Here is a 25274-nt window from a genome sequence, read left to right as displayed (position 1 = left end):
ATAGCCATGATTTCTGCTTCCAATCATCCCATTATCGTCGTCTCGTAATTCCCAGTCTCTCATCACGTACTCTCCTCCCCATGGTGCCAGGGCTCTCCTGAACACCCTCCATTTGACTCTGTTGCTGTGCGTACGCCTGCTCAGCGCGTGCTTGTTGTTGCGCGAGGAGTGCTTCGTTTGCGCGTCGGTCCTCGTACGCGGCTACGTCTTCTGCCGTGATGGAAAGGGTTGTGGGGGGTCGGCGGAGCATGGTGTTTGTGGGGTGTGCTCTGAGTAATGAAGATGCTGTGAACTTTGTTTGATGTTTGATGGTTGGTGTTGGAGATGCAGATGGAGCTGAGGTTGTGAGTTGAAGGTCGTGTGGGGTGGGGAGTACTGCGGGAGAGGAATCGGCAGGTGCCGAGTGGGTCTGCCTCCGAAGTCACTGGCTTGAGTGGAAAGACTCTAGGCAAGGTACTCGACTTCGACTTCGACTTCGACTTCATTCATACTATGTCTATCGTGGTGGTATCATAAATTCATGCTCTCCTTGCGCCCATCGTAATCATTACAACATTATACTTCTCGTGCTGCCTTCCATCGTAAATATGCACCTATATCCCGCTTCGTACTTGATCCTAACAGCGCCGACTCTGCCACCTTTTCCGACACATAGCCCGCCGCGCCCTCTCCGACCACCAGTGGCGGTGTCGTTCTCAGCCTGCAGGGCGGTCCCTGGGCTTCCCGTAGATTGTACTGCTTGAGAGAACCCTCCGATGGCGCCCACTTCTTCGGAGGTACCTGGCTGCGAAAGAACCGCATAGGCCCGGCAAACGTATAGTTGTCGTCAGAGGTGACTGGCATCGGGCCATCTGCGTCGCCGCTGATGGTGGACGGAGATGTGGATATGACGCTGCGCGATGAGAGACTCCACGGCGAAGATGCTCCGTCAGGGATGAGCTCGCCGTGCGTCTCAAAGCCAAACGTCTCAAACCACGCCGTCATATCCTCAGCCATGTCATTCTCGTCCTCTTCATGCAAGGCTGTTCGCAGGTCTGACGACATGCCTTGGATGGCTACTTGATAGTCGCAGTAGTCTATGTCATCGTCCTCGGGCTCCTCGTCCACATTGGCGCTGTCATCCGCTGCTTGACAGGGGATGTGGTCATGGCCAACGGTAGAGCGTGCATCAGCCAGAGGAGGTCCCGGTATGTTGACAAACTCGCCGCTATCTTGCGACCGGAGGCTGTGGTCCTCACTTGGTCGGCCAGTCGGCTCCTCTGGTTGGGCGACGACTTCTGGAATAGTCGGAAGCCGTGACTTGGTCTTTGTGAAAACGTATCTTTGGGGATTCTTTGGGGGTGGGTTAAGGGATCCTGTATTACTTGCCTCACATTTGTCTTGCGCTTGCACCGGGACACTCTTTTGTGCCGACGTACCGGGCAGGGAAAAGTCTGTATGGATGACAGCGTCGTCAAGGGCTAATGCGGACGGTTTTTCCTCTTTGCTCTCATTGTTGTTGGCTTTCGAAATGCTTTTTGAGGTTTGTTGCGACGAGACGCTGCGTGACGACTCACTCGAGTCCCGCCCCTCAAACGAGGATCGCTCCAGGTCTTTTCTGAGACGCTTGACTCGCATTTCTTCAATCCTCTCCGGAGTCAGCATCTCATCAACCTGCAGCCGCTTGAGGCCAGCGCTGGAGAGCAGCTGGGCAACGCCATTTGACACGGCCCATTTGGCCGACTTGGTCGGCCGCAGAACGCGGTACTTGGAAACCTTTTTTAATTCCTCCTTCAGCCCCTGCATTTTTGGCTTCTCGGGGCATGGAGGAAGCGGCTTGTCTGTAGTTGGGTTGATGCTTTTGCGAGGAGGAGGCGGCGGCGGTAGAGGATTATTTGTGGTGATCTCTTGTTCTTGCTCGTTGTGGTGGTAAACGGTGGTATGAGGAGGAACAAAATCAGCTGGCGCTTCTGACTCGCCCGAAACTTCTTGTGTCTCGGGCAAATCAAGCAGCCATGATGTTAGCGTTGCATCATTCATGGTTTCGTGAACTGCTTGGAATGCGTCTGCTGTTTCCTTGATCAAGAGCTGAACCGACTCTGTCCAGGCATCGTGGTGGCCCAACGATGGAGTCACCACCAGACGTTCAAGATGTCCATCTGGCATCATCTTGACAGCTGAGTCTGAAAACGGGGAGAACGACCTCTCTGATTGCTCTCCATTTTTGTCCCGGCTGTGTTCATATAATCCAGCAGCAAGTCGTGAGTTCCGTCTCGCTCGCATTCGATCTTGTTCAGCATTGGGCAACTCGGACCAGCGTGTTCTGGTGACGGAGCCTGCACCAACATTTCGCTTATTACCAACTGCGTCTGCACTGGGCCTTTGAACAGTATGCAGTGATGTTGCTGATGAGAATGTAGAGTCTCCGGGCTGTACAGGAGGGGGTGGAGTCAAAGCTCCGTAGCTTTCATGAGCACTCCGGCTCACCGCGGGAGCAAGTGTTCGCTGACGTCTCGCGCTTGGCAGCCACGACAGCGACAGTGATGAATGCCTTGGGGGTATGTGATATGAAATGGACTCATCAAACGAGTGAGTTCTTCGGTGGTGTCGTTGTGAAGACCGTTGATCAGCCTGTGAAGTTGGTGCCGTTGGCGGAGATGGGAGCTCCATAGTCACCCTCTCCATCGTGAAGACAGTGTCGAGTTGCTGGTGAATGTACAGTAACCAAAAGAGAACAGCAGTGGAACAGGGTATTTGTGCGTTTATCTGGAAGCGAGGGTGCTGGACAAACAATTCAGAAACAGCGTGTAGGCGTATGCTGACCACTCAAATCGAGAGTTTAGTGACAAAGGGCCATATGACATGCCGAGACGGCTATGGTATCAAAAGAACAAAACGGCCACTGGACAGTAGATGGCCAGACACCAAATGGCGCTGGCGCTTCAGTGCTTGATATTCGTTCGGAGGGTGCCGTGAAGCAAAACAAGACACAAAGAAATCAACCCGTCTGTCCCTTTCACCGCCGTGTACAACCAGACGGCAAGGTAGTGGCAGTGATGGAGCAGCCAAGCGGTAGCAATGAAGGAGCAGTAATTTTGGTTCAAGTATTTCGGTCCTTGCTTATAAGAGGATGTCAATATGCTGTGGGCGGACCCTTTCAGGTTGTGGCAGTAGCAACTTCGGGTTGGTGGTGTTACGCAGAACATGGGCTCGTAGCCCACACTTGACCGGAAACAGGCGGGTGTGTCTTAGTTATTCTGTCGAAAAGACGAATTAGTTTCCCTCGCAGAACGTCGCACTGAACAGGAAGTTTGCAAAACTGGTTCCATTGTGGCTGCGGCCCAGCAGATACCATGCGGCTTGACCCATGTTGGCCAGTATTGTTGACCCAGGATATATTCGTAGGTAGCTGGGATCGGCATAGCACCAAGCGGCCAGCTCCAGTTTACATGAGCCAAAGCCTATTCGGTATGGATTTGGCAGTTCGGCCCGGAATAGTCCTCTTGGTTTTGTGGATGGTGGCTGGTGCGCTCTCATGGCGTCTCGACTCGTTTGCAAGGTGGCTCTTGCGTTGGCCTCTTGGATCAACCGATTCATGATGCGCCAGAATTAAACCCTCCACTAGCGGCAATAAAGGCCCGTTTACCATTGTACTGTACAGTACGTGGGCATTTTGCCGCTCACTCGATCTGGGTTCTTTCAACGGCACTCCTTGGACCTCGTTTCCCTTCGGTGGGTATCCGAGATCCTGCCAGATGCCGTTTGTCAACGTGACGAAAACCACAGGCGAATAAAATCGCTCGTCTTTGAGCTGAGGGTCAATTGGCCACTCATTATCAAACATTTACGCCATGGTTGTGTATGTATTATACCATGGCCGTGATACAATGTGATGGTGCGTGTTAAGACACGGGAAGAAGCATTATACCGCTGGGAAGCGAGGTACTCTGTGGCATCATTGGTTATTGGTACGGTGCAAATGCCAGTAGGCGACACAAGCCCAACACATGGTGATGGACGGACAGCATGGGAGCCTTTCTGATGCCTGGATGCGGACAGGGCAGAATGCCTCGTGGTTGGTCCAGGAAGCTTGAACAAGCCAACTGTGAGATGCTCGCAGATGGCGGCATGTCACCCAACACAAGCTCCAAGCCATGGCGACTTCTTCATTGCTCAAGGGTGCGAGGAGTCTGGTTGGGTTTTTCTCCTGTTGCTCTCACTGGGCATGGTGTTGGCGACTATTACAGTGTGTGTAATTCAACCTGGCAAGCTATCACCAGGCACCTTGCCCCAGCTTTACTAGCGTGCAGGAGCAACGTCTATCGGCCATATCAGACGATTCCCGGACAGGGGTTCGGAGCAACGAGAGGACCAGGGTGGCAGGGGCCGATGCCAGAATTGGCACCGATGGTTTGTCGCCACAAGAAGCTAAGACAGCCCGGCCGATAATGGACACCGGAGTGAATTTCCCAGCTTTTGAAAGCGCACAAGCCGCTTCGTGATCCCTTCGTCGAGGTGCTCGTAGTGACGGACAAGTTGTCGTGCAATGTCCTAGGCGCTTCCGCTCCTGCCTGCTTCTCAGATGTGCGGAGGAGGGTGGCAGCAGTTGGTCGGTGGAGGAGGTACAAGTGCGCGCGCGGATAATGTCGCTTAGGCTTGCAAGAATTGCGTATAACATTTCCTGCAGCAGGCAGATATAACCTATATCAGGATCAGCTGTCGCGCCCTCTTCCACTTGTGATCCATACATGCTGCTCTTTCCACCGTGCGGATGAGAGGACGTGGGGTACATACACACACATCCGTCAGTGCAGTTGGGTGAGACAGCCTCAACCTTGGCCACACTGGTTGAAACCATCGCATCAACCTGTGCCATCAAGATTCCCACCTCAAATGGCGCCTCGAGGAAGCCAACTTTTGTTTGGCAAAACACACTTTGTTCCAATACAGGTCAGCCAGCAGGCAGGGCCCTGTCTGTTGATCACAGCCATCTCTTGCTTCCATTTCTCCTCATTTCAGCCCTGTCCGCTTCTGGCCGACTTCCATGCAGGCAGGAGAGCTCCAGATCAACATGGCCATGGTTGGTGGTGCGCAGTGGCGTAGCGGTGGAGCACCTGGGCGACTTGTGCAAGCGAGGAACTGAATGCCGAGCAGGACCGTGGAGTAGCGTTGCCCAACACCCACAGCTTGTCCGTCAATGGATAAAAAAACGAGACGAAGCGGGATCAGCGGTCGGGATGTTCATGAAACAAGACAGTTGAAGTCGTGAGTGCGAGTGGGCTCGAAACATCTGAGAAGCCAAGGTGAGTGGTGGAAACGGGGAAGGAGCCCATTGCTGCAACACAGCTGCAAGTTGCTCTTGCTCTAAAAAGTGTCCTAGAGCCAGATTTGTGCTAGCCTGTGCCTCATCACGGCCTCGTCTCTGCCTCGTCTCTGCTTCATCTCCACTTCCCACTTCGACCTCTTATGAGACTATGACATGCCATCCATGCCTTGATACCATCATCTTCTCAGTTCCAAGCAACCGTCCAACCCTCATACATGTACATACATACATGCCCAGGGACACTCATAGCCCGAATTGCAGGACCATGGGGTTACACCACCTAACCCGCAGCAAAACATCACCATGCATGCATCGCTGCACACACACGCACACAAGGCCACGAGTCCAAGCAGCCAAGCCGCATGCTGCACCTCCACCGCTCTCTTTCTCTTCCTCTTTCTCTGCCTCTTCCTCCGTCTCCCTGTCTCCGTGCCCAAAACATCACCGTCTACGACACCTCTCTGGCAATGCCAATTTCGGCTTGCCGTTATCAGGAGCATCCTGCTCAATTGCGGCTAGTTGATCGCCTTGGCATATACCCTGGCCACTGCTCTCGGACGAGCATATCGTATTTCTCGTCCCGCTGCCATGTCGATTGACAGCAACCAGCCCAAAATCGGACAGTGGTAATGTGTGGCAGATCCATTCATCGGTCATTTCAGACAGAAATCTTTGTCAAAGCTTCCTCCCTTCGTCGTTGTATGGAGTACAAGGAACCAGTCCCTACTACTACTCTGGCAGCCAAGTCAAACATCACGTCAAGTCATTGCCACGCTTGGCAGGTTTTCACGATTTGCCATTTTTGGGAACCCAATCAACGGATCCCATGCAGCCATTGTTTTCTTAGCTTTCTCTAGTGCCACTGCCATCACGCCATCATTTTCGTCTCCTAAATTTTCCCTTGCCCAAACCAAAAGGCAATCAATCATGCGAACACCCACAGGGGGCACAGACCTCGTGGCAATCACCAAACCCCAGGGTTGCAACGGGACGGGCCCCCCAAGAATGACGGCTTGGTATTTGATACGCCCAGCATCGCCATGTGGCTAAACCCCTCTTCCTGCTTCTCATCACAGGCGTTGACAAACACCATGGCTACGCTAAGTAAAGCGTGCTAGCTGCTAGTGCTGGCCGGCCTTCGTACGAGTTAATGGCCGTTGTTGCCCGATCACTTTATCCCTGGTTATCCCTGGGTCCCGGAGTGTTATCTTGAAGTAGAAAAGTCAAGCTGGGGGTAAATCTGTTGAGTGTCTAATTTATGCCAAAAGAGGCTGCTTTCCCTAGTTTCTCCAAACTCCATGAACGCCTCAAAACTCCATCTCCGTGGGATCCATTCTCGCCCGATTAGGACAATTCGGCCGTAACACAACATCAATCTCCATCGTCTGTTCTCTTCAAGACCCGAACCCATACCCCAACCCAGACATACATAATGATCCAAACTGTAACACCACGAAATGAAAGATAAAACAAGTCCCCCCACGAACGCCTCAATGACCTAGCGTAAAGGTCGTGTGTGTCATGTTCCTATTGCGGACTCAATAGTAAAAATAGCCCCAGACGCAGTTCCCTTTACATCCACGAATAGAAAATGGTGAAAGGGCCCCAAACACAATGTGGTCTCAAACTGCCAATTTGCTGAAAGAGTGCGTCTCGCTGTTAAACCGGTGCCTAGAAACCAGCATAGACACTGTTACTCCTGACTCACTCCAACTTATAGAATATCATTTGCCTCGCGCATCTTTCGTGGCGTGCCTGTCCGTAAGAAAGACGAAGCAGCGTGTCTCGGAAACCGAACCGGTCGTCCGTCGAGCAGTGTTTCGCAGTCATCGTCAACTTGGTCATCTGTATGTTTTGTACAAGAGCAACATAGCGTAAGGGCCTTCGCAAGCGATGCGAAAACTACGCACGGAAAGGAAACAATGGCACTCAAGCATCGGCTTCCACGACCGCGCTTCTCATCACCATCCTCAAGTCTGATTCCCTTTGAGAGGAGCATTGTTTGTGACGCATAAATGTAAATGTGGCTGGTGTCGTGGGATCGTAGCAATCGCCGCTGTTAACCCGTACTGTTGATGATATGTTTGTCTGTTTTTTATTCGAGATAGAATTGCCTATGTCAAACTACAAGTAAAGTAGGACGCAAGCTGCTATTTCAACCTCACGTCTCCCTCTTGCTCCTCCCTTACCAAGCCCGCGCAACGAATTCCCCCTCATTCCAGTGACGGCCGCACCACGGTATGTAAGTCAGGGTCTCAGAATTTGACCTCATGGCTCCGCTGCAATTGTTCAATCAGCTGCCAAGCGGGCATTAAATAGCGGGTATTAGCTGGTGACTATTGTGAATCTTTCTGCATGTGTGGCCGTCATCTCAGTCAGTCACGTCATCTATGCCTTGGCAAATGGATTGACCGCCATGATGCTTACATCAACTACGATTCTGGCACAACGCGTAAATTAAGATCAAAGGCAAGATAACTAAAGACTCACTCCATACTACGACGCAAATCAAAGTAAACACAGCAGTCAAAATGGCGCAATAATGACTCAAATTCCACAACTTGGCCCACCAATTAAACTTTCCCCTTACATACATTGGAAACTCCCCATTTTAATCATCCTCAAAATTAAGAGCCGTCTCATCCTCATCCTCCTCATCATACACGATGTATGGAACGAACCGAAAATCCAGAAAGCTGCGTGTACCACCATCCATCTCCACCATGAACTGCAGGCTCAGCACACCCTGCGCATCACCCCGTAGACTGACCTTGTTGGCGATGCGCATCGCCTCCGTTGAATTCTTGATAAAGTCAAACTTGTACGTCTGCGACCAGCGGTCGGCGATTGTAAACGTCTCCAGCAGGTCTCTGCCTCTAGCAAAATCGACGGCAGAGCTTCCCAAGTCGCCGGTGCCGGCGAGCGATAAGAACGGTGATGTCTTTGACGCGACAATGGTGAGTTTATCTGGCGCTGTGGGGGAAATCTCCGCCAGGGAATCTAACAGGGAGCGTGAGGACATGATGATTTTGAAGGAGAGCTCTTCTCGGTTGAAGGGGATGTCTTCTGGCAGTTCGGGGACATAGGTTGTTAGTCCGGCTGTTGTCTTGACGCCGGCTTCTTCAATGGTGATTTTGAAGGGGTCGCCTTCTTCGCTGTAGGACAGTGTGCATGTACCGGAGATTCCTAGCGTTTGGTTACTGAAAGCGTCTGGTCTGTAGTTTCGCAGGTTGCTCCGGTATGGATCTTGCTCTGCCTTTTGTGCTCGCGTGGCTACGTCCACGGCGCCAAAGATCTGAAGGACTTCGAGGAACGATGGCAGGGAGATTTGGAAATTGGGCAGGTCGGCGGCTTCGTCGTCGTCGCGTTGTGGTAGGTTGAGTGTGTATGCTGAAAACAGAGCTTTGTCAAGAAAGGCAACTCCTGCTCGCTGGTTAGATTTGCCGCAATGATGTCTGGAGCAGGGGAGGCACGTTACCTTGCATCACCCTCGAGTGGTCGGCTGCAAATCGAATGCCTTCATCAGTGATGTGAACGTGAACTCTCGGTGAAAAGTTAATACACCGAAGGAGCTGGTACAGTGGCCGTGTAGATGTCGCTACAGCCCGAAAGACGGGGCTCTTATCAGGTGGCATTTTATGGGCGGGAATGTGTCGATCGTGGTTGCAGCAAAAATATCAAAACGTAACAAACTTTTCTCTTTATAAAATCAAACAATAGAACCCGACAGCAGTCGCTTAGAGAACTGGCTCCGCTCTCTTCCCTCTCTCTTCCAACTAATGTACAATAGACGCCAGCTGGCTCTTCAACCAGCAGGCGGGGTTATCTGGGTATCTCAAAGGTAGACTCCGACAGCGCAGAACATGTACACAACTCCGACGCTGCGAGAGAAGAGTCAGCCTTGAAACTTTATAGAACCGTGACGAAGGAGTGTATACGTACGCGAGGGCCAGGGAAGCAGGAATGCCAAGCGCGGCGAGACTAACGACAGAGCGGTCTGCACGAAATCAGCATCATGGAACAATTCGTCTGGCGAGAGTGAAAATTAACTCAATGCGAAAACACCAGTAATCGCCAGGCCCAAGAGCATCAACACAAATGCAACGAGGAACTGGCTTTGCTTGCCGACGGCGGGGAGGAATGGACTGCCAGCAGCAGCTTGCCAAACCTCATGCAGCGAGGAATCCATGTGCCGGGTATTTTAATCGGTGCGGGATATCCGAGGAGAGGTTGAGTGCGTCGGATGGGCGTCTCTCGCTCGTTGTCGCGGGCGCAATGGGTAACAAGAGCTGGTCGTGAACTGCGATGTTGGATGGTTTGTGAATGCCACGAGCTGGCTTGACATTGACATCGTGGCCAGACAAAATGGGTTTAGCGTGGAGTTCCCCTTGGAAGCTCGCCGTTTGGGGGTTGCTAACGTAAGCGTGCTTGGTGTGGTGGTACTGAACAAGCATTCGGATGGAACTTGGTCTCCACGGTTCGTACCCTCTCAACCTTAGCACAATGTAAGCTCGACGTTGTGGTTTCGATTGTGGTATATATCATGAGGGTCACTATCAAGGACTAACATAGCGATACAGAGCCGTGCAATTTTTTACCCTTAGACGACTGAGCCGGTTTGACCATTGGTCATCAAAGCCACTCCAGGTCACCAGTGGCATTACCTTGCCGGTTCAGCACGAGACCTTCTACCAGATTGTGATCTCTGTCATTAGCTCGAAGTAACTGCCTACAGTGGGGGGTCAGAAGTATTTGAACAGGGAAAGGTATCGCATATCGCGTTGTGTGCTGAGGCATATTGAGCTGTGTTGGTGTATACTTGGATATGTTCAAATATATTGGACCACAGACTGTAGGTACCTAGGTAGGTATGTACGCCAGACCGAGGAGATTATCCAAGACGCGAAACCCATCTTCATCAACTACGCATATGGCATAAAGCAGTCCATTCAAATGTGAACCTAGAATCCATTAGCACCCAATAGAGCCACTAGAGTCGTAACTCTAAGCCAAAGCAAGAATTACGGCCTGTTTAAGAGCAGCACCAGGTCCAGTAGCTGCGGCCGTAACCAGAGCTCGTCTTCATAAGAGGTGTCCATATTATACCAGAATTATGACTGAATTATGGCCATTTGTACAAATATGGCGGCATCACGCACAAGTCGACGTTATCAGGACGTCACATTGATGAGCACTTCGAACACCCATCCAGTCGGTGAACATCCGCCAAAGCACGGAGCCTACTCCGCTAGTCGGCAGTCACATTATGTTGGCTGCATGTCTCACTGCCATTACAACCTTGACAGCTTCCAATAATGTTCGTCCAGTGACGCAAATAGCCTTGTAATTATTACCACCGTCTCAACATGCGGTCGGTCGACGGAAAGTAATTTGTGTCAGTGACCAAGTCTGGTGGAACAAATACATGATGCTCATTTGAATAAACTCCTCAAGTACGTGTTTGTAAGCAACATTATACACGTACACGAGAAGTTGTCAAATGTAAAGCACATACACCCAATACACTCTGAGTACAGTCATTCAAGAATAAAAACACCTCACGATAAGCACAACCGGTTGAATGTCATTCTTATTCATCCCATATGATACAGACCAACGCCAATCTCAACGTATCAACAAAACCGGCTGACAGCCCGGTAACACACATGTGTCTATATTAGATCCGACACCATCAAGATATCAGACAGAAAGCAAGCCAGTTAAGGGAAAAAAAGAAAATAATGACCATTCTTCTCTCAACAGATCGAAATGGTCAAAAGAAGAAGAAGATCGTCAAAATCATAAAGTGTATATCCGTCTCTACCCATTTTATCAAAAAACGTGTTTTTTTTTATTTCCGGCACAAGAAATCAAAATGCATCCTGCGCATTAGGTAGCCGAATAGTAGGCCGAGTAGCCCTAGGCAAGGACGATCTCGGCGCATCAGTCCCGGTAAGTCGTCGACGAGACTCGGCACGCACACCCTGCTGCTCGGACTCCAGGCTCCGAAGTAGCATTGGGTGCAGCGCTTCAGGGATCTCAGACCATTGACCTTGCCGGGCAGCGGTGAGCATTCGCGGGGGGATGGCAGACGTGCTGGTTGCCCTGCGCATCATTTGTTCGGTCATTTGCTCCGTCAGGGAGGCCAGCTCCCCCGAGTCGATTGCATTCTTGAGCCACTGCTCCCACTCTTCGTCCAAGATGACAGATGTATCCCCGGCCTCGCGACGGGTTGCACGATCGCGCAGCCGCTCGTTCAGATACACGCCCACACTCTCAAACTCGCCGTCGCTTTCGTACTCGTCCTCTTGATCGTCGGTCGCGTAGTCTCCAGGGGCAGACGACTGCGCTCGCTCGGGTTCCGTCTGGCACGACGACGTCTCGGGAAGCTGGACCTCGGGCGGCGGCACCCAGTCAGAGACCTCGTCGGCGGTTGTATCGCGAATAGTAATGCCCTGCTCCTTTTCGAATTTCTCCTTTGCCCACTTGGTGCCCTCCCACTTGGTTAGGCCGCAGATTTCAGCGTCGGTAAGGCGCAGGGCGTCAAAAGCGCGGAAGAGACGTCGGTGCCATGGCCAGCGGCACAGGCGGATGCGGTGCGTGGGATGGGTGTAATCGAGCCCGGGATACTTGGCCTCTTGGGTGTCGAGGTGGCCGTAGAAGGCGTGCGTCTCCTGACGGACTTCGGGGATGAGGTTGCGCTGCAGGAAGGCCTGGAAGTTTTGTGGATCGTTGGCCTTTGGTTTGGCGTAGAGGTGGTCGTACACGATGTCTTCGACTGGGCGGCCCTTCATTTTGGTGGTTTGGCGTGGAGGTGATTTGGAGGGGATATCAATGGTTGTTTTTTGTTGTTTGGCTCGATTTGACGTGAGCGTCGTCGAGGGGGCAAAAAATGACCAAGCTGACGATGGGTTGGAGAGAGAGAGAAAAGGGTCTGGTCCGGTTTCTCAGGTAGAACAAATGTCCAAGCTTTGGTTCATGCGCAGATGCCGAATGACGAACGGCCCGCAATGCTGTTCAGCTCCGCCCCAACAAGACGAGAGGGAAAAAATACAGCAGTGCAAGGCGAGTGTTAAAACGAAAGTGAGCCGTAGCCCGTACCGTCAATGAATTCTATGATGCAAATAAAATGCAGTGAAGGTACAAAAACAAGGGCAGCGGCGGTGTTCGGCGTGGTGCAGATTAAAGACAGAGTTGGGCTGTGGAAATGGCGGACTGGAGATGGAGAAGATTCGGAGCAGGTTGAGCCAAGCGGGATGTCAAATGGGAAGGCACTTCCGGCTTCAATGTTTGGCTTTGGCTTTGGCTGGGCTATGCTAGGCTGGGCCAGGCTGGGCTAGGCCACGACGAGAAGAAATCCGGGGATCGACGTCGGCTGTAATCGGGAACTGACTGCCTGGGGGGTTTGAAAGTTCGAAACGCTGTGCACAGGCAGGGGGGCTGTGACTGGTAGCTTGAGAGTCAAGCAACAATTGAGCTCAAGGTCAAATCTAGATGCCAGTCGACGCCAATGGATGCCAGTGGAATGCGTCCCAACTCTAGCCCAGATTGCTTATCGACAGCTTGCTTGTTTACGTCTGGTCACACAACAGTCTGGAGCAAAATGCCAGTCCGCCAGGCAGTCCGACCTTTAGTGAGAACAAGTGGTCAAGAATTCCCGAAAGCAGACCAAGCCTCCGAATCGGGCACGCACAGAATGCACCCAACGAATATGCACACCTTGACTCTACACGTGGCAGTCAAGCAATAACGAAAAGTATTAAAAAAAATGATTGAGAAAATAAAGATATCGCCAACCCATTCAAATCAATCCAAACCTGCATCGATGCCTGTCCGCCCGCACCCAGACGCATTTGTCTGCCTCCCCATGACCACATCTCACACCAAAATCATCAAATCAAACACATGCTCATCCCCCGTCTCACAGCTCCCCCAGATGACAAGCACAAGGTTACTCCGACCAGACATCTCCATCCAAACATTTTCATCATCTACCCACACGCACATCCCATCCATGTACGCATTCGTTTCAACCCCCACCGCCTCCGTCTCCGGCCAAGCCCATCGCCAGACTCCATCCCAAACAAATCACGAAAATCATCGTCCCATGCCACTTACTTCCCGTCTCACAACTTAAAATCCTCATGCCAAAACTCTGACAGCGCCGTCCGAATCGTGGCGGGCGTGCCTTGCCGCAACCGGCATCCAATTGCATGTGGACGGACCCTTTTCTGCCCTGTCCACACTGCAGAGTCTATTTTGCTGGCGTCTACGTGCCGTTTGACTTGTCCATTGGTTTTTTTATACTTTTGATATTTCTGCAGGCTGCGATTCAGTGCTGCCTGTTGCATGGCATGAGCTTTCATCTTGTGGCTGGGTGCATCAAGAGTCAAGGCTTGGTGCTCTTGACAGTCAGACTCCACATTGGAAGGTTTGCTGTGTTAATTGCTGGACAGAGTTTGCCCGGAAGAAACTCCGTATCCGAAATCATATTCGTGTCTGTTGGGGTGAAGGTAAAGTTGTCTATTTCTCGCATTGTGAGGCATCACGACTTGATCTCTGCTGGACTTGCAGACATTGGACACACATGTGCATGTAACAGCCAGCCAACACAAGGCCCCATGTAACCCTTTGCCGTTTCCCACGAGCGTCCCAGTTTGGAGTCATTTCTCTAGTCCTTGCATTCGCCCTTATCGATGGCGTTCCTTTCTCGACAATTTGTTCCATACCGTGCTCCATGCTGTCTCAGCCATACAATCCACAGTCTACGATACCAAGCTAGCCACAATGAAGGTGTCTTGGTGGCAGCCACATATGATAAGGCATCCGCCTCGGAGAGCATAAACTCGGTGCACAACCATGCAATCATGTACCGTTCAAGATAAATTTTGCTTCATTCAAGCCATTCCCCGTTCTTAGTCCCTTATGACCACATCATCCCATACAACCCAACCTACACACCACGCTTTTCACATCTGTGACCCAATACTTGGTCCCTCCGCCACCAGTCGGAGATGCTCCTATAAACCTTCCTGGCACTCCGTCTGTAACGAACAGATAATAATCAACATGCACTCCTCTCGTCAATAAAAACATGAAACTTGCTTCACAACCTCTCGCAACAACTTGGGCACCATGATCACACGATCACCCGCAGCTATATGATATGTTTCATCATGGTCCCATTGCCGCCCGTAATCCACATTCCGGACCCCATGATACCAGCTATCGAGCACGTTCCTGCTGGATAATGTGAAACAGGTAAATCTATTGATTACGCTACTACTAGAGTTGGCGATTCTGTATTGTGTCCCTCATTCCGTCCCTATCCTAGACGCCGCTAAATTCATTGAGCATGGCATTGTCTTGTCATAAGCATCATAAGTAAAAGTCTCGTATATCATTCGGCCATAATCCGTCATTGAAGCGTATTCGCGGCAGTCATGGCAGCCCAAGTATTTCAGGATATGGTGGCCATCGTTCTCATCTTCTCATCCATACCCATCAGCTATATGCCGCTTCTGGGTGCATTCGTCTGGCCGCCATAGCCGCCGCAGGACTCGTCAAGTCGTCGTCTGGAGAATTCCGCCTCTCCCATTTCCTTCTCTCGTCTCTCACACGGTCCCTGTCCCTGTCTCGATCTCGGTCTCTGTCCCGATCTCGACTATCCCATTCCGGTGGGTCTCGTTTCCTATCAATGTCGGCGTGGCTGCTTGTCCTTCTTTGAGCTTCCGGTCGCCGCAGATAGCTCTTCTCTCTCCTCAGCGCAGCATCCCTGTCATCTTCCCATTCGCGGTCAGGATGCGGGACTCGTCCCCTTTGATGCCGTTCCCTGTCCCGTTCCCTTTCCCTTTCGCGCTCCTCACGTAGTCGTCGCCTTCTGCGGGCATCACTTTCCGTCATGGCAGGATCCTCCGACTCATCCGTGTCCATGTCGGAGTAGCTGCGACTTAGACGTGAAGGCCGAACCTGTTCACGGCTTCTTCGTGAACGAATAGGCTCTGTTCCAGAGTTCTGTCTCGAGCCAGGCCGCGGTCGCTCGGAGGTAAGGCCATTGGGAAGAATACTGGTAACCGTCTCTGTGAATTTGTCGCGGAGCGAGCCCAGGGGGCTTGGTCCACTACGCCTCTTTGCATCGTCAGACCGGCCATCTGGTCTAAGCGGGCGAAGGTTACTGGACCCGTTTGAGGATCCCTGTGATTGCGATGAGGGCCCCGACGTCCGTACAAATCTACGGACCGCTGGGGCGGGTGGAGAGTTTGGTTGACGGCGTCGCTTCTCTCTAGGTCCCCCAACCTGTTCATCATCTGACGAATCCGTCATTTGGTGTCGTGGGTGACTATGTCTTCGCCCTTGACCGGGCCGCTTCATGGGGTCCAAATATGACGGAGAATAGCCTCGCGGAGGAGGAGGACCTGCGTCAGGGTTTCCAGAGGCATAGTCGGAAAAGCTCTTCCTCCTTCCCCTGTCATCTGGTGGTGTGTCGCGGCGGAATCTGTCAGGCGACCGTTCTGACTTGCGTTGACTCGCATATCGCCGTGGTGCATGAGGGTACGACGTGGGTCGTCCAAAATAGTCCCCCTCGTTTGGCCGTGGCCTTGGAGATGAGTTGTTGGAGAAGGGCTCCTGGAAGTGAGTGTAGGCAAACTTTGGGGGAGGCTGTTCGTTGGCGGGCGAGGGCTTTGGTGTCGCTCCGTCATCGTTGGATGCCGCTGTCCAAAGTTTGTCTGCGCAGGTTTTGTGCCAACGGTCAACCTCACGGTCAGCCTGCTCCGGGAAACAGGTCGACGGTAACTCGGGAGGGAAATCGGCGCCAGTCTCTGGGTGTTTCAGATTCCACTTCTTGACTGCGTATTGTAAAAATGGAACATGTTCCTCAGGACCCAGCAGAATTTCCAGTGACTCCCATCTTGAGAAGCCGCGGTAGGTAAGGGCTGGTATCGACGGGGCTTCAAAGTCGTTACCCGTAGGTTGGAGGGTATGCTGGCAACCAGTAACTTGCCAGACGTAGGAAATGGAACCATGTGGCGATCCCACAAAGAGGGCTACATGAGCACATACGCGGTCAGCATAAGTCAGTCAGGGTATGAGGAGAGTGGGTAACTCACAATCGTAGTCTCCGCCAACCGCCTTGTAAAAGGCAGCCAACTTGCTCGGTGTAAGATGGGTATCCGTCTTGTCGCCAATCTCCAGTATCTGTCAAGAAGATAAGATGTTAGCCTGCACAGCTCAAACGTCGCCAAAGATTCCAACACTACCACAGGATTGTAGTTGCTCAACAGAAGGGGGAGAGCCGAGGTTGCATGGGTCCTTACCACATGACGGGCAATGGCCCTCAACAGCGCATCGAGTTGTTTTGTAGGACCCTTATCCTTCTCGAACATGTAGGCATATTGAACCGCTGAGCCGGGCGAGGCATCAGAGTAGGGCGACGACATGGCAAGCCGCCGTGTCGGTCACATCCAAAGCGCTAGTCGAATGAGGACGGGGCTGAGCAATTCGCTGAAGCGATGAAATGGTTGTAGATTGGGAAAGCTGCTCCAGATGGATGATGGGTTGGGGTTGTGCGAGCGGAGCACAGGAGGACATTCGGAGCGAAGGATAATAAAGCGGTGGGCAGTCGCAAAGCGCAGTTATGGTTCGTGTATAAGCAGGGACGACGAGAGCGAGAGCGATGAGAAGGCAAGATGACGATGCACAAAGAAGTCAAGGTCGCAAACAAACGGCGGATGAAGCAGACAAAAGGCGAATATGGTGGTGGTGCGCACGGCGCAATCTTGTGGCTGGAGTCGGAAGATGTTGGGTGGTGTCGTATGGAACGCAGCCTGGCAGCATCACAAACCACGAACCAGATGTCAGACTGGTCTTGGCCCTGGATGGATACGGAAGACTGTAAATATGGAGATGAGGGACGGAAGCCTGGGGAGATGGAGTGGATTAGATGTGAGATGCGGTCAGGTCAGGCTGAGCTGGCGAGCTGGCGAGCTGGGCTCCAATGTTGGATTGTGCCGTGTGCCTGGAGGATCAAGTCGATGTCGTTCGAAAGTGGCATGGTGACTTGCAAGGTCCAATGTGACCTCGTCCTGGAGCTTGACTTCGCAGACACAGACTGGAGCGATGCGGGCCGCGTCCAAGTGGAAAGTCAAGCGCCAGCTGCCCCTCTTGGCTCTTGCTCTTTGCCGTTGCCCCTCTCTCTCCTCTCTGCTCTCTTTGGCGTATGGATTCCAGTCCTCCAAAATTGCTTGGCCATCAACTTCCATTTCGTCCACTTTGACTCTCCCTATCTCATCCAATCCGACGATGCTTGCCAACATTCGAACGCTGCCAGTTTGGTCCGCTCCATGCAAACACTGCCAGGCTCCCCATGGGCTGACACGTGCGTCACCCTCAACCATGTCGGTGAGCCCTCAGCTTCTATTTGGTACCGAAACCACACAAGCTATTACAATCGTACATATGGCGCTGTGGCTGTGGCTAATCAGCGGTCAAGAGTCAAGACGTTCTTGGCCAAGCACAGCAAACAGGGCTGCCCGATCATCACGGCATCGACCAGACATGAATGTTTGTCACACCATTCTGGCCAACCAACACATCATGGAAACTACCAGATGGTTACTGTTTGTAGAAAGTGAAGAGTCATTGTTCACGGGGTGCAGGTCCAGATATGTGAGGCTGCAGGCCTGCACCGTGAAGACGCAGTTGGCCTTGAGTGTCCGTAGCCACAGCCTCTTGACAGGGATTCGGCTGTTTTGTCCTTTGCTGACCTGCGTTTGTTTCGTTTCATTTGTGACTCCATATCCCGCTTCGTCCCGTAGTTCCCGTGGGTGTGTGGCTCAACAATCTGACAAAGGCACGACCCAAATTTAGGCAGACCAGTCAGCCATGATGGAGGACAAACAAAGACTTGATTCATGTTCTTTCTAATCATACATTTTGATTTGTGCTGGCTGCAGTGAGGTTCAAATGGTGTTGCGGTTTGAGGGTTTGTGTGGTTGATCTTGAGCTGGCAAGCTCGCACGCTTTGGGCTCATTGACTCAAGTCGCATTACTTAGCTGCGCCAGCTTGGTTTGCCTTAACATCACGATGGTGACATCATACCTGCTCGTACATGGTAAAATACCGATGTTACTAAGAGTTGTCACTGTCGTGTTGATGGGTTGCCTCTGTGTCGCCTTTTGTCTTCGGCTACCTCGACTGGGGACCCAGCTGGTCCGTCTGTGCATTGTCCGCACAGCACCAGCGCCATCATATACCATCAACCCGCATACAATGGACGTATTAATTCAGAGCCAAATACACTACCTGATGCAACTAGCAGTTCATGATGAAATTATTACCCGCAGAAACGGCCAAACGTTGCCAACAATAGCACAATCTAAGTACAGGGTAGTCTATGGCCTTGCCTTCTCATTGCGCCGTCTCCGGTCGCAAAACATGTGCCAATGGCAGCTCCACTCAACCCAACCCGAGCACCGCGTCCAACCACGCGTCTTGAAATTTCCCAGCTCCGAACCCAAGCCCATGCCGCATCAGACGCATTCGGATCGACATCATATTCAGGGTTTGACACGGTTTCTTCAACACCACCCAGCCAGCGGCCAGTAATTATAACACCCGCATCACTTCCACAGCGGGGCCAACGTTATTCCTTTTTTAATATTTCACATCCCCATACCAACAGGACAATACGATCCGCATTCCGATACTTTTTTCAAGCTTCCACCCCTGCCCACCTCGGCATCAAAGCTTCACATCCCAACGAAGCATCACCATCACCACAACAGCCCACCATGGACGCCCTCCGAACCGCCATACAACCCATCACGCACAACCTCCCCACCCCCATCCGCGACCTCGGCGTCTCCATCATCGGCGACAAGTGCTACAAAGCCCTCCTCCTGGACGTGGACCTCGAAAACACGGAATGCCTCAAGCTCGCCGTCTCCAAGGGCCTGGGCATCGGCATCATCGCCGCCTCCTCCATCGTCAAGGTCCCCCAGATTCTCAAGCTCGTCAACTCCAAGTCCGCGTCGGGCGTCTCCTTCCTGTCGTACCTCCTCGAGACGAGCGCATACCTCATCACCCTGGCGTACAATGTGCGCAACGGCTTCCCCTTTAGCACGTTTGGCGAGACGGCGCTCATCCTGGGCCAAAACGTCATCATCTCCGTGCTGGTGCTCAACTATAGCGGGAGGGCGAGCATGGCTGCCGTCTTGGTGGCCGCGCTGGCGGGGAGTGCCGCCGCCTTGTTTGCGGAGAATGTGCTGGACATGAAGGCCCTGAGCTACCTGCAGGCCGGTGCTGGTGTCTTGGGCGTGGCGAGCAAGGTTCCGCAGATTGTGGCCATTTTGCAGGAGGGAGGCACCGGGCAGCTGAGTGCTTTTGCTGTATGTTATTCATTTCCTTGTTTGTTTATTGTGTTTGGTGTAGGACGGGCAGCTAACAAGTCTAGGTCTTCAACTACCTCGCCGGTTCTCTTTCTCGCATCTTCACTACCCTTCAGGAGGTGGACGACAAGCTTATTCTGTATGGATTCATCTCGGGCTTTGCGTTGAACTTGGTTCTTGCCCTGCAGATGATTTACTACTGGAATGCGCCCTCACAAAAAGCCAAGGGCAAGCGAAAGGCTGTGCCGATTGAGGCCAAGGCTACTTCTATAGCGACGCCCAAGAAGGGACCCACGACTCGCCGTCGGGGTTAGTTTTGCATGCTGAAATTGCTATTCTTTTGTGTTGCGCCTGGTGCGATATTTTCTCTGCACCGCTAGTATAATGTAGTATTATATATTAATGCTGACAACGTGTAACATGCACTCAATATTATTACTCGGGGAATTTTGTAATGTCTTGAATTCGTAATTGGATGTAAGCAATGCAAAGCACCCACTACTATACATTGTAAATATCAGTAGCATCATTTTACTGATGGTGTCACCAGCACCATTTCCCAGTATCCCATACCAACGCCAACATACACCATAAACCAACCAAACGCCATCCCATGAATCCCATACGCCATCACATCATTCAAAAACACGACAGCCCAGATCCCCAGCCAACATCCCAAGACCCCTTCCTCCCCGCACACTGCAAACACCGCCTCTCCTCGCCCAAATTGCTCACCGAGCAACTAAAGCAGACGTACTTCCCACACGCACCGCACGCAGCACTATCCGCCATGAAATCCACGTCCATTCCGTCGCCCACGCCGTTCCCTAACCCAGCACCACAATCTTCGCAGCTCGAAGGCGCAATCGCGTGTTCTACCATGGATGTAGGCGTAGGTGTCGAATTGATATTCCAAAACCGATGTAGGGATTGCTGTTTACCCTGTGGTGTGGTGCTCGTCTGTGAGGGGGGTTGGAATGCTTTATCTCGTGGTTGTTGCTGCGCGGAGAAGAGCAGGTTCAAGGTATGTTCTGTGCTGGTGAGTAAGGTTTCGGGATGGGATGGTGTGATACGCACGGTGGACTTGTTCCTCTGAGGGTCTGTTATCTCGGAATCGCTTGAGGGTGCGGCTGTTGAGATGGGGGGCTGGCATGTTGTGGAAGGTTTGGGGACTGAGATGGAGTGTGGGATGGTTGGGCGGTGAGCTGAATATGGAGGAGGATGAGGATGGTGACGAGCAGAGCTCTGGTTCGGAACGCTTGCGCTTGAGGGCCATGTTGGGAGTGTGAATTGGCAATTGATGATGAAGGACGGAGTATGGGCTGTGGGCTGAAGTGTGGTGGTTAGATGTAATGTGTGTGGTGGACAGACGCGATGTTGGTTTGTGGAAACGGCTGGTGGCTGGAGTTTCGCGTCGGCGCGTTAAGTGATGGGTCAAACGTCAAGAGTGGGCTAGCTACTAGGTACCTAGGTACTTAAGTATTGGTGTCACCAGTTGACACGCAGGCGCAACCAAGCAGGGGCTTATGACTAAGCCTACATAATTAATGTAGCCATCTCTAGCTTAAGAGCAATCACATAAACTGCTGACTGACAGGTTGGAAACAAGACATACGTGCTTGAATCTCATTAGATGGGCCCGGTGTTGTGCTCATTGGCACGGTAACAGAACGTGTTGCCGACGGGAGAGCGGAAGACGAAGGAGATTTATAAACATGGCACTGGGGGTTTTCATTGACTCGTGTTGCCACCATTCAATGTTGCGATCAAATTGCGATCTGTACGCCTGGGTTGGACCGCATTGGTCTACCTTGGCGCCAATACATATTGACGGTCAGCCCCCTGCTGTTACATATGTATGCTTATCTTTAGCCGCAAATGCGTCCTGGCCAAGACTTTCGCAACAACACTAACGCCAGAGGCTTCATAACAAGGCTGGGCGCCGGTGCTTCGTCATCGAGACAGGGAAGGCATACCTAACTGCGACTAAGTGGCCTCACCAACTTAATCGCCGATACGTACCGTGCCTAGGTATTTGATATCATCGGCGCCAAGCGACTAACAACAGACAACTGATACTTGACTTGTCAGGGGACTTGAGTCACCGGAAAGTAACCAGACCCCCTCGATGTCCGCAAACGACTAGCTTGTCGTAGGCAACGCCATGCCTTCTTCGCAAAGCACGATTGTGGTAACATTGAAGTTATCCTGTCTCTCCTTTTGGCTGGTAGACTACATATGTTGTTCATCTGTCACCTCACTCCTTGTCCCTATACTAATCGCTGCATGGCACGAGGACAGTCACTACACAATGCCCATTGACATTCCGCCAGCTCAGTCCCACCAGTCCCAATGTAAATGTATTCAATGTTATGCTCCAAGTTGCGTCAACAGTCAAAGTGACGGGCCCGCAGGATTTAATTGATAAAATTGTGCCATACTTTAGCGGCGACGTTGGGACGGTAGCCGCCTACGGGTCCTGTGAACATTTCTGGATCTTATGGGCATTCGTGATACATGCCAAGAAGCTATCAGTAATGCGCATGGGATTGGGTGGCGAGGAAGCAAGGTGATTGGCCCAACACGACTTCATGGCCAATGATCATATCTTAATCCGATGATGCTGTATTGACTTGATATGTAGTCTAGTTTCTTGGCTGCGACATATCTTGTGATTATCATCACCGCGGCAGCGCTAGAATCAGTCTCCTAAAACTCAACTACCATGGGTCGTGTGCCTCGATCGACCTCGATCGGCAAAGGTAATTACTTTGAGTTTTTGGTACGCGTACGGAAAGCTCATTGCCGATGTATGGAATTGGAATTGGAAACCCCAGAGTCTTAGCATTCGCTATGATGGCTTAGGATCTGAAATGAAGCTCAACCGTGTGTGTGTAGTTATGAAGAAGCCGACGAACTCGTCTTGGCCGGTACTTTCAAAACGGTAACTAACGTATCATGCAACACTGGTCGTCCCCAATATTACCCCATCATGATTCAAGTCACCCTCTACTCTCTACATAGCCCAGGATGCTATTTTTGCAACTTCTCCATCGGTTCCGTTTCTCCGGGGCGTGCCTGATCATACTCAGTCCCAGAAGGTGTGACCATGTCTATCCCAGTTTTTGTCTTGGATGTTCAGCCAGAGAATCAGAATCCCTCTGCACTCATGATTGTACTTAGTTCAACCTATCCGTGCCTGGGACAGTAAACTCGCAGCAGGTAATATTTCTTTGGTTCTCCCTGCTGGTCTCCGCTTTCGCCCTCGTGGCCGGATTCTTCTCATATCAACCCTACTCACTGTCTCTCTCTTTCTTTTTTTCCTTTGTGTATTGCTCATAGACAAGAAAAAACACGCCAAGGCAGTCATATTTTATCATTACTATTCACCACGATTGAGGCTTCTTACTTTGCTGGTCAAAGTTGAGAGCAAGCTTCTTCGCCTTTCATTTTTATATTACAATCGAGACTTCATCTGTTGCGACCATGCCAACTCTCGACGTGAGCGAGCTCAACATTGTGCTTGGGATCCTTGGTACGGACTGTGACGAGACGAGAATTGGACACGACGTATTCTGACTCACTTCTAGGGTCCTTTATTGTGCTATACGGCCTTATTTCTGTCAAAATCAAGGCTAGGTGGTATTTAGGTGAAGCACGTACGTTACTAGGCAACATTGAACTGAGGAAATACATTTACCTCTCTAACTGACCGAAACACAGTTCCTGCCGTGCTCATCGGTATCTTGTTAGGGCCTTTAGCCGCCAAGTTTATCGACAGTGAGAGATGGGGATCACAAACAAAAGGACAGACGGAGGCAATCACTCTGGTGGGTGAGAAAACATCGGAACCCGACGTTATTGAACGGTTTCCTAATAACAAGCAATACATTAGGGCGTCAGCCGGGTCATGATTGGTCTCCAACTCGTCATTGCCGGCTATCAACTCCCTGCCAAATACAACCTTACGCGATGGAAAGAAATGGCCATGTGCCTACTACCTATCATGACAATGATGTGGCTCTGCACGACGCTTTGCATGCTGGCCACGGTTCCCAAAGTCACACTTCTTGCCGCGCTTGTTATCGGCTCCTGCGTCACTTGCACCGACCCCATCCTGTCCCAGGCCATCGCCAAGGGGCCCTTTGCCGATAAGTTTGTTGCCAGGCCGCTTCGGGAAATCATTTCCTCTGAAGCCGGTGCCAATGACGGATTTGGCTTTCCTTTCCTTATGCTGGCGGTGTACTTGATCCGCCATGCGGATGTCCCCGGTGTTGGAGAGCAGGAAGGCGAAACCGTGACCGTGCGCTCAGTTATTGAAGGTGCCGGAATGTTGCTTGGTAGAAGTGAGAAAGTTGGACGGCTGGGCGGTGGTGTTGGCGTCGCCATGAAAGAGTGGTTCCTCGAAACCTGGCTGTACATTGTCTTTATGTCAGTTGTTTATGGTGCTGTTGTTGGTTTCGCAGCATGCAAGGGCATCAAGTTCGCCTTGAGACGGTGAGAGGACCTCCAGCTTACCTTCCCCCCCCGCCATTAGAAAACTGAACCACTTGCTAACTAGAGCTGCAGTAAATGGATCGATGGAGAATCATATCTTTTATTTCCTACTGCCCTAGGCATGTTTCTTGTCGGTACCTGCGGCGCCATTGGAACCGACGACCTCCTCGCCTGTTTCGTAGCCGGCAACGCCCTCAACTGGGACGGAGACTACCTCGCTGAAACAGAAAGTCGTCACGATGAAGTCAATTCCTGTGTTGACGTGCTGCTCAACTTTGGTGGCTTCATGTACATTGGTTCCATCATGCCCTGGGACGAGTTCAACGACCCCAATGGCACAGGCCTCACCTACGGCCGACTCATCCTCCTCGGCTTCATGGTTCTCATCTTCCGCCGCATTCCCGCCATCTTCATCTCCTACAAACTGATGCCGGCCGTCGTGAGGGACTGGAAAGAGGCCTTTTTCATGGGCTACTTCGGACCCATTGGTGCTGGAGCCGTCTTCTACGCCGAGCATAGTCGTCACCTGTTCCCCAAACTTGGTGAAGGTGACGAGGAAGAGACAAACTTGGCTAAGGCGATTGGTCCCGTCGTGTATTGGCTTGTCCTCTTTTCAATTGTCGTTCACGGCCTGTCTATCCCCGCCCTGAATATCATCTACGTATACATGGGCGTGAAACCTATTCAGGAAGATGCCGTCGAGATCCGGCGCAGGTCCATTCGCCAAGCGACACCTCCCAATGCAATCAACGGCGACCAAGACACCTTTATTGCGTACAATCGCTTTAGCCGGCCTATATTTGATCCCTCGCAGCTGCCAGTGTCATTGTCCAGCAATGAAGCGTCCACCAGCCCTCGTCCTTTGTTTGCCGATGATGACAAGTTACGTGATTTTCTGGCCAGCAACGATGTAGAGCATCAGAAGCGGCGGGAACGGAGACGAACGATCCGGTATGGGAATTAGTTGAGATAATGTCACTTGGTACGCCGGCTTATGATCCGGATGCTATTTATGGTATTTTGACTGCTGCAGACAGAGCCACCGACGAATAGCTGCCACGTCAACATCACAACAAAGCCACCA

The 25274-nt window shown here is 51.8% G+C and overlaps 10 protein-coding genes across 10 annotated transcripts; 4 read left to right on the top strand and 6 right to left on the bottom strand.

Moving 5' to 3' along the window:
• Positions 1-31: 31 nt before the first annotated feature.
• Positions 32-2664, bottom strand: VFPPC_08911 (zinc finger domain-containing protein; the record flags this gene model as incomplete). The annotated part of the gene is made up of 2 exons (XM_018287532.1): positions 32-336; positions 612-2664. The coding sequence occupies 2 exons, from the start codon at positions 2662-2664 to the stop codon at positions 32-34; spliced, it is 2358 nt and encodes a 785-aa protein (XP_018140572.1).
• Positions 2665-7019: 4355 nt separating this feature from the next.
• Positions 7020-7304, bottom strand: VFPPC_12628 (hypothetical protein; the record flags this gene model as incomplete). Its single annotated transcript, XM_018290426.1, has 1 exon — positions 7020-7304. One exon carries the CDS (start codon positions 7302-7304, stop codon positions 7020-7022), a length of 285 nt encoding a protein of 94 aa, XP_018140574.1.
• Positions 7305-7916: 612 nt separating this feature from the next.
• VFPPC_12629 (repair protein Rad1/Rec1) lies at positions 7917-8940 on the bottom strand (the record flags this gene model as incomplete). The annotated part of the gene is made up of 2 exons (XM_018290427.1): positions 7917-8728; positions 8784-8940. 2 exons carry the CDS (start codon positions 8938-8940, stop codon positions 7917-7919), a joined length of 969 nt encoding a protein of 322 aa, XP_018140575.1.
• A 463-nt stretch (positions 8941-9403) lies between these two features.
• VFPPC_16409 (hypothetical protein) lies at positions 9404-9604 on the top strand (the record flags this gene model as incomplete). The annotated part of the gene is made up of 1 exon (XM_018294162.1): positions 9404-9604. The coding sequence occupies one exon, from the start codon at positions 9404-9406 to the stop codon at positions 9602-9604; it is 201 nt and encodes a 66-aa protein (XP_018140576.1).
• Positions 9605-11175: 1571 nt separating this feature from the next.
• VFPPC_14504 (hypothetical protein) lies at positions 11176-12099 on the bottom strand (the record flags this gene model as incomplete). Its single annotated transcript, XM_018292272.1, has 1 exon — positions 11176-12099. One exon carries the CDS (start codon positions 12097-12099, stop codon positions 11176-11178), a length of 924 nt encoding a protein of 307 aa, XP_018140577.1.
• A 1031-nt stretch (positions 12100-13130) lies between these two features.
• VFPPC_16410 (hypothetical protein) lies at positions 13131-13442 on the top strand (the record flags this gene model as incomplete). Its single annotated transcript, XM_018294163.1, has 1 exon — positions 13131-13442. The coding sequence occupies one exon, from the start codon at positions 13131-13133 to the stop codon at positions 13440-13442; it is 312 nt and encodes a 103-aa protein (XP_018140578.1).
• Positions 13443-14809: 1367 nt separating this feature from the next.
• Positions 14810-16743, bottom strand: VFPPC_08914 (hydroxyproline-rich glycoprotein DZ-HRGP; the record flags this gene model as incomplete). The annotated part of the gene is made up of 3 exons (XM_018287534.1): positions 14810-16350; positions 16414-16501; positions 16621-16743. The coding sequence occupies 3 exons, from the start codon at positions 16741-16743 to the stop codon at positions 14810-14812; spliced, it is 1752 nt and encodes a 583-aa protein (XP_018140579.1).
• Positions 16744-19096: 2353 nt separating this feature from the next.
• Positions 19097-20007, top strand: VFPPC_08915 (polyketide synthase; the record flags this gene model as incomplete). Its single annotated transcript, XM_018287535.1, has 2 exons — positions 19097-19693; positions 19759-20007. The coding sequence occupies 2 exons, from the start codon at positions 19097-19099 to the stop codon at positions 20005-20007; spliced, it is 846 nt and encodes a 281-aa protein (XP_018140580.1).
• A 325-nt stretch (positions 20008-20332) lies between these two features.
• On the bottom strand, positions 20333-20969 carry VFPPC_08916 (hypothetical protein; the record flags this gene model as incomplete). The annotated part of the gene is made up of 2 exons (XM_018287536.1): positions 20333-20724; positions 20771-20969. 2 exons carry the CDS (start codon positions 20967-20969, stop codon positions 20333-20335), a joined length of 591 nt encoding a protein of 196 aa, XP_018140581.1.
• Positions 20970-23179: 2210 nt separating this feature from the next.
• VFPPC_08919 (sodium/hydrogen exchanger family domain-containing protein) lies at positions 23180-25154 on the top strand (the record flags this gene model as incomplete). The annotated part of the gene is made up of 5 exons (XM_018287537.1): positions 23180-23228; positions 23284-23352; positions 23417-23523; positions 23589-24190; positions 24263-25154. 5 exons carry the CDS (start codon positions 23180-23182, stop codon positions 25152-25154), a joined length of 1719 nt encoding a protein of 572 aa, XP_018140582.1.
• Between the last annotated feature and the right edge of the window lie 120 nt (positions 25155-25274).

Source organism: Pochonia chlamydosporia, chromosome 6, assembly GCF_001653235.2.
Source record: "Pochonia chlamydosporia 170 chromosome 6, whole genome shotgun sequence".
Classification (NCBI taxonomy): Eukaryota; Fungi; Ascomycota; class Sordariomycetes; order Hypocreales; family Clavicipitaceae; genus Pochonia; species Pochonia chlamydosporia.
The sequence above is the reverse complement of the archived record's forward strand: the minus strand, read 5'-3'. Positions and strand labels throughout refer to the sequence as shown.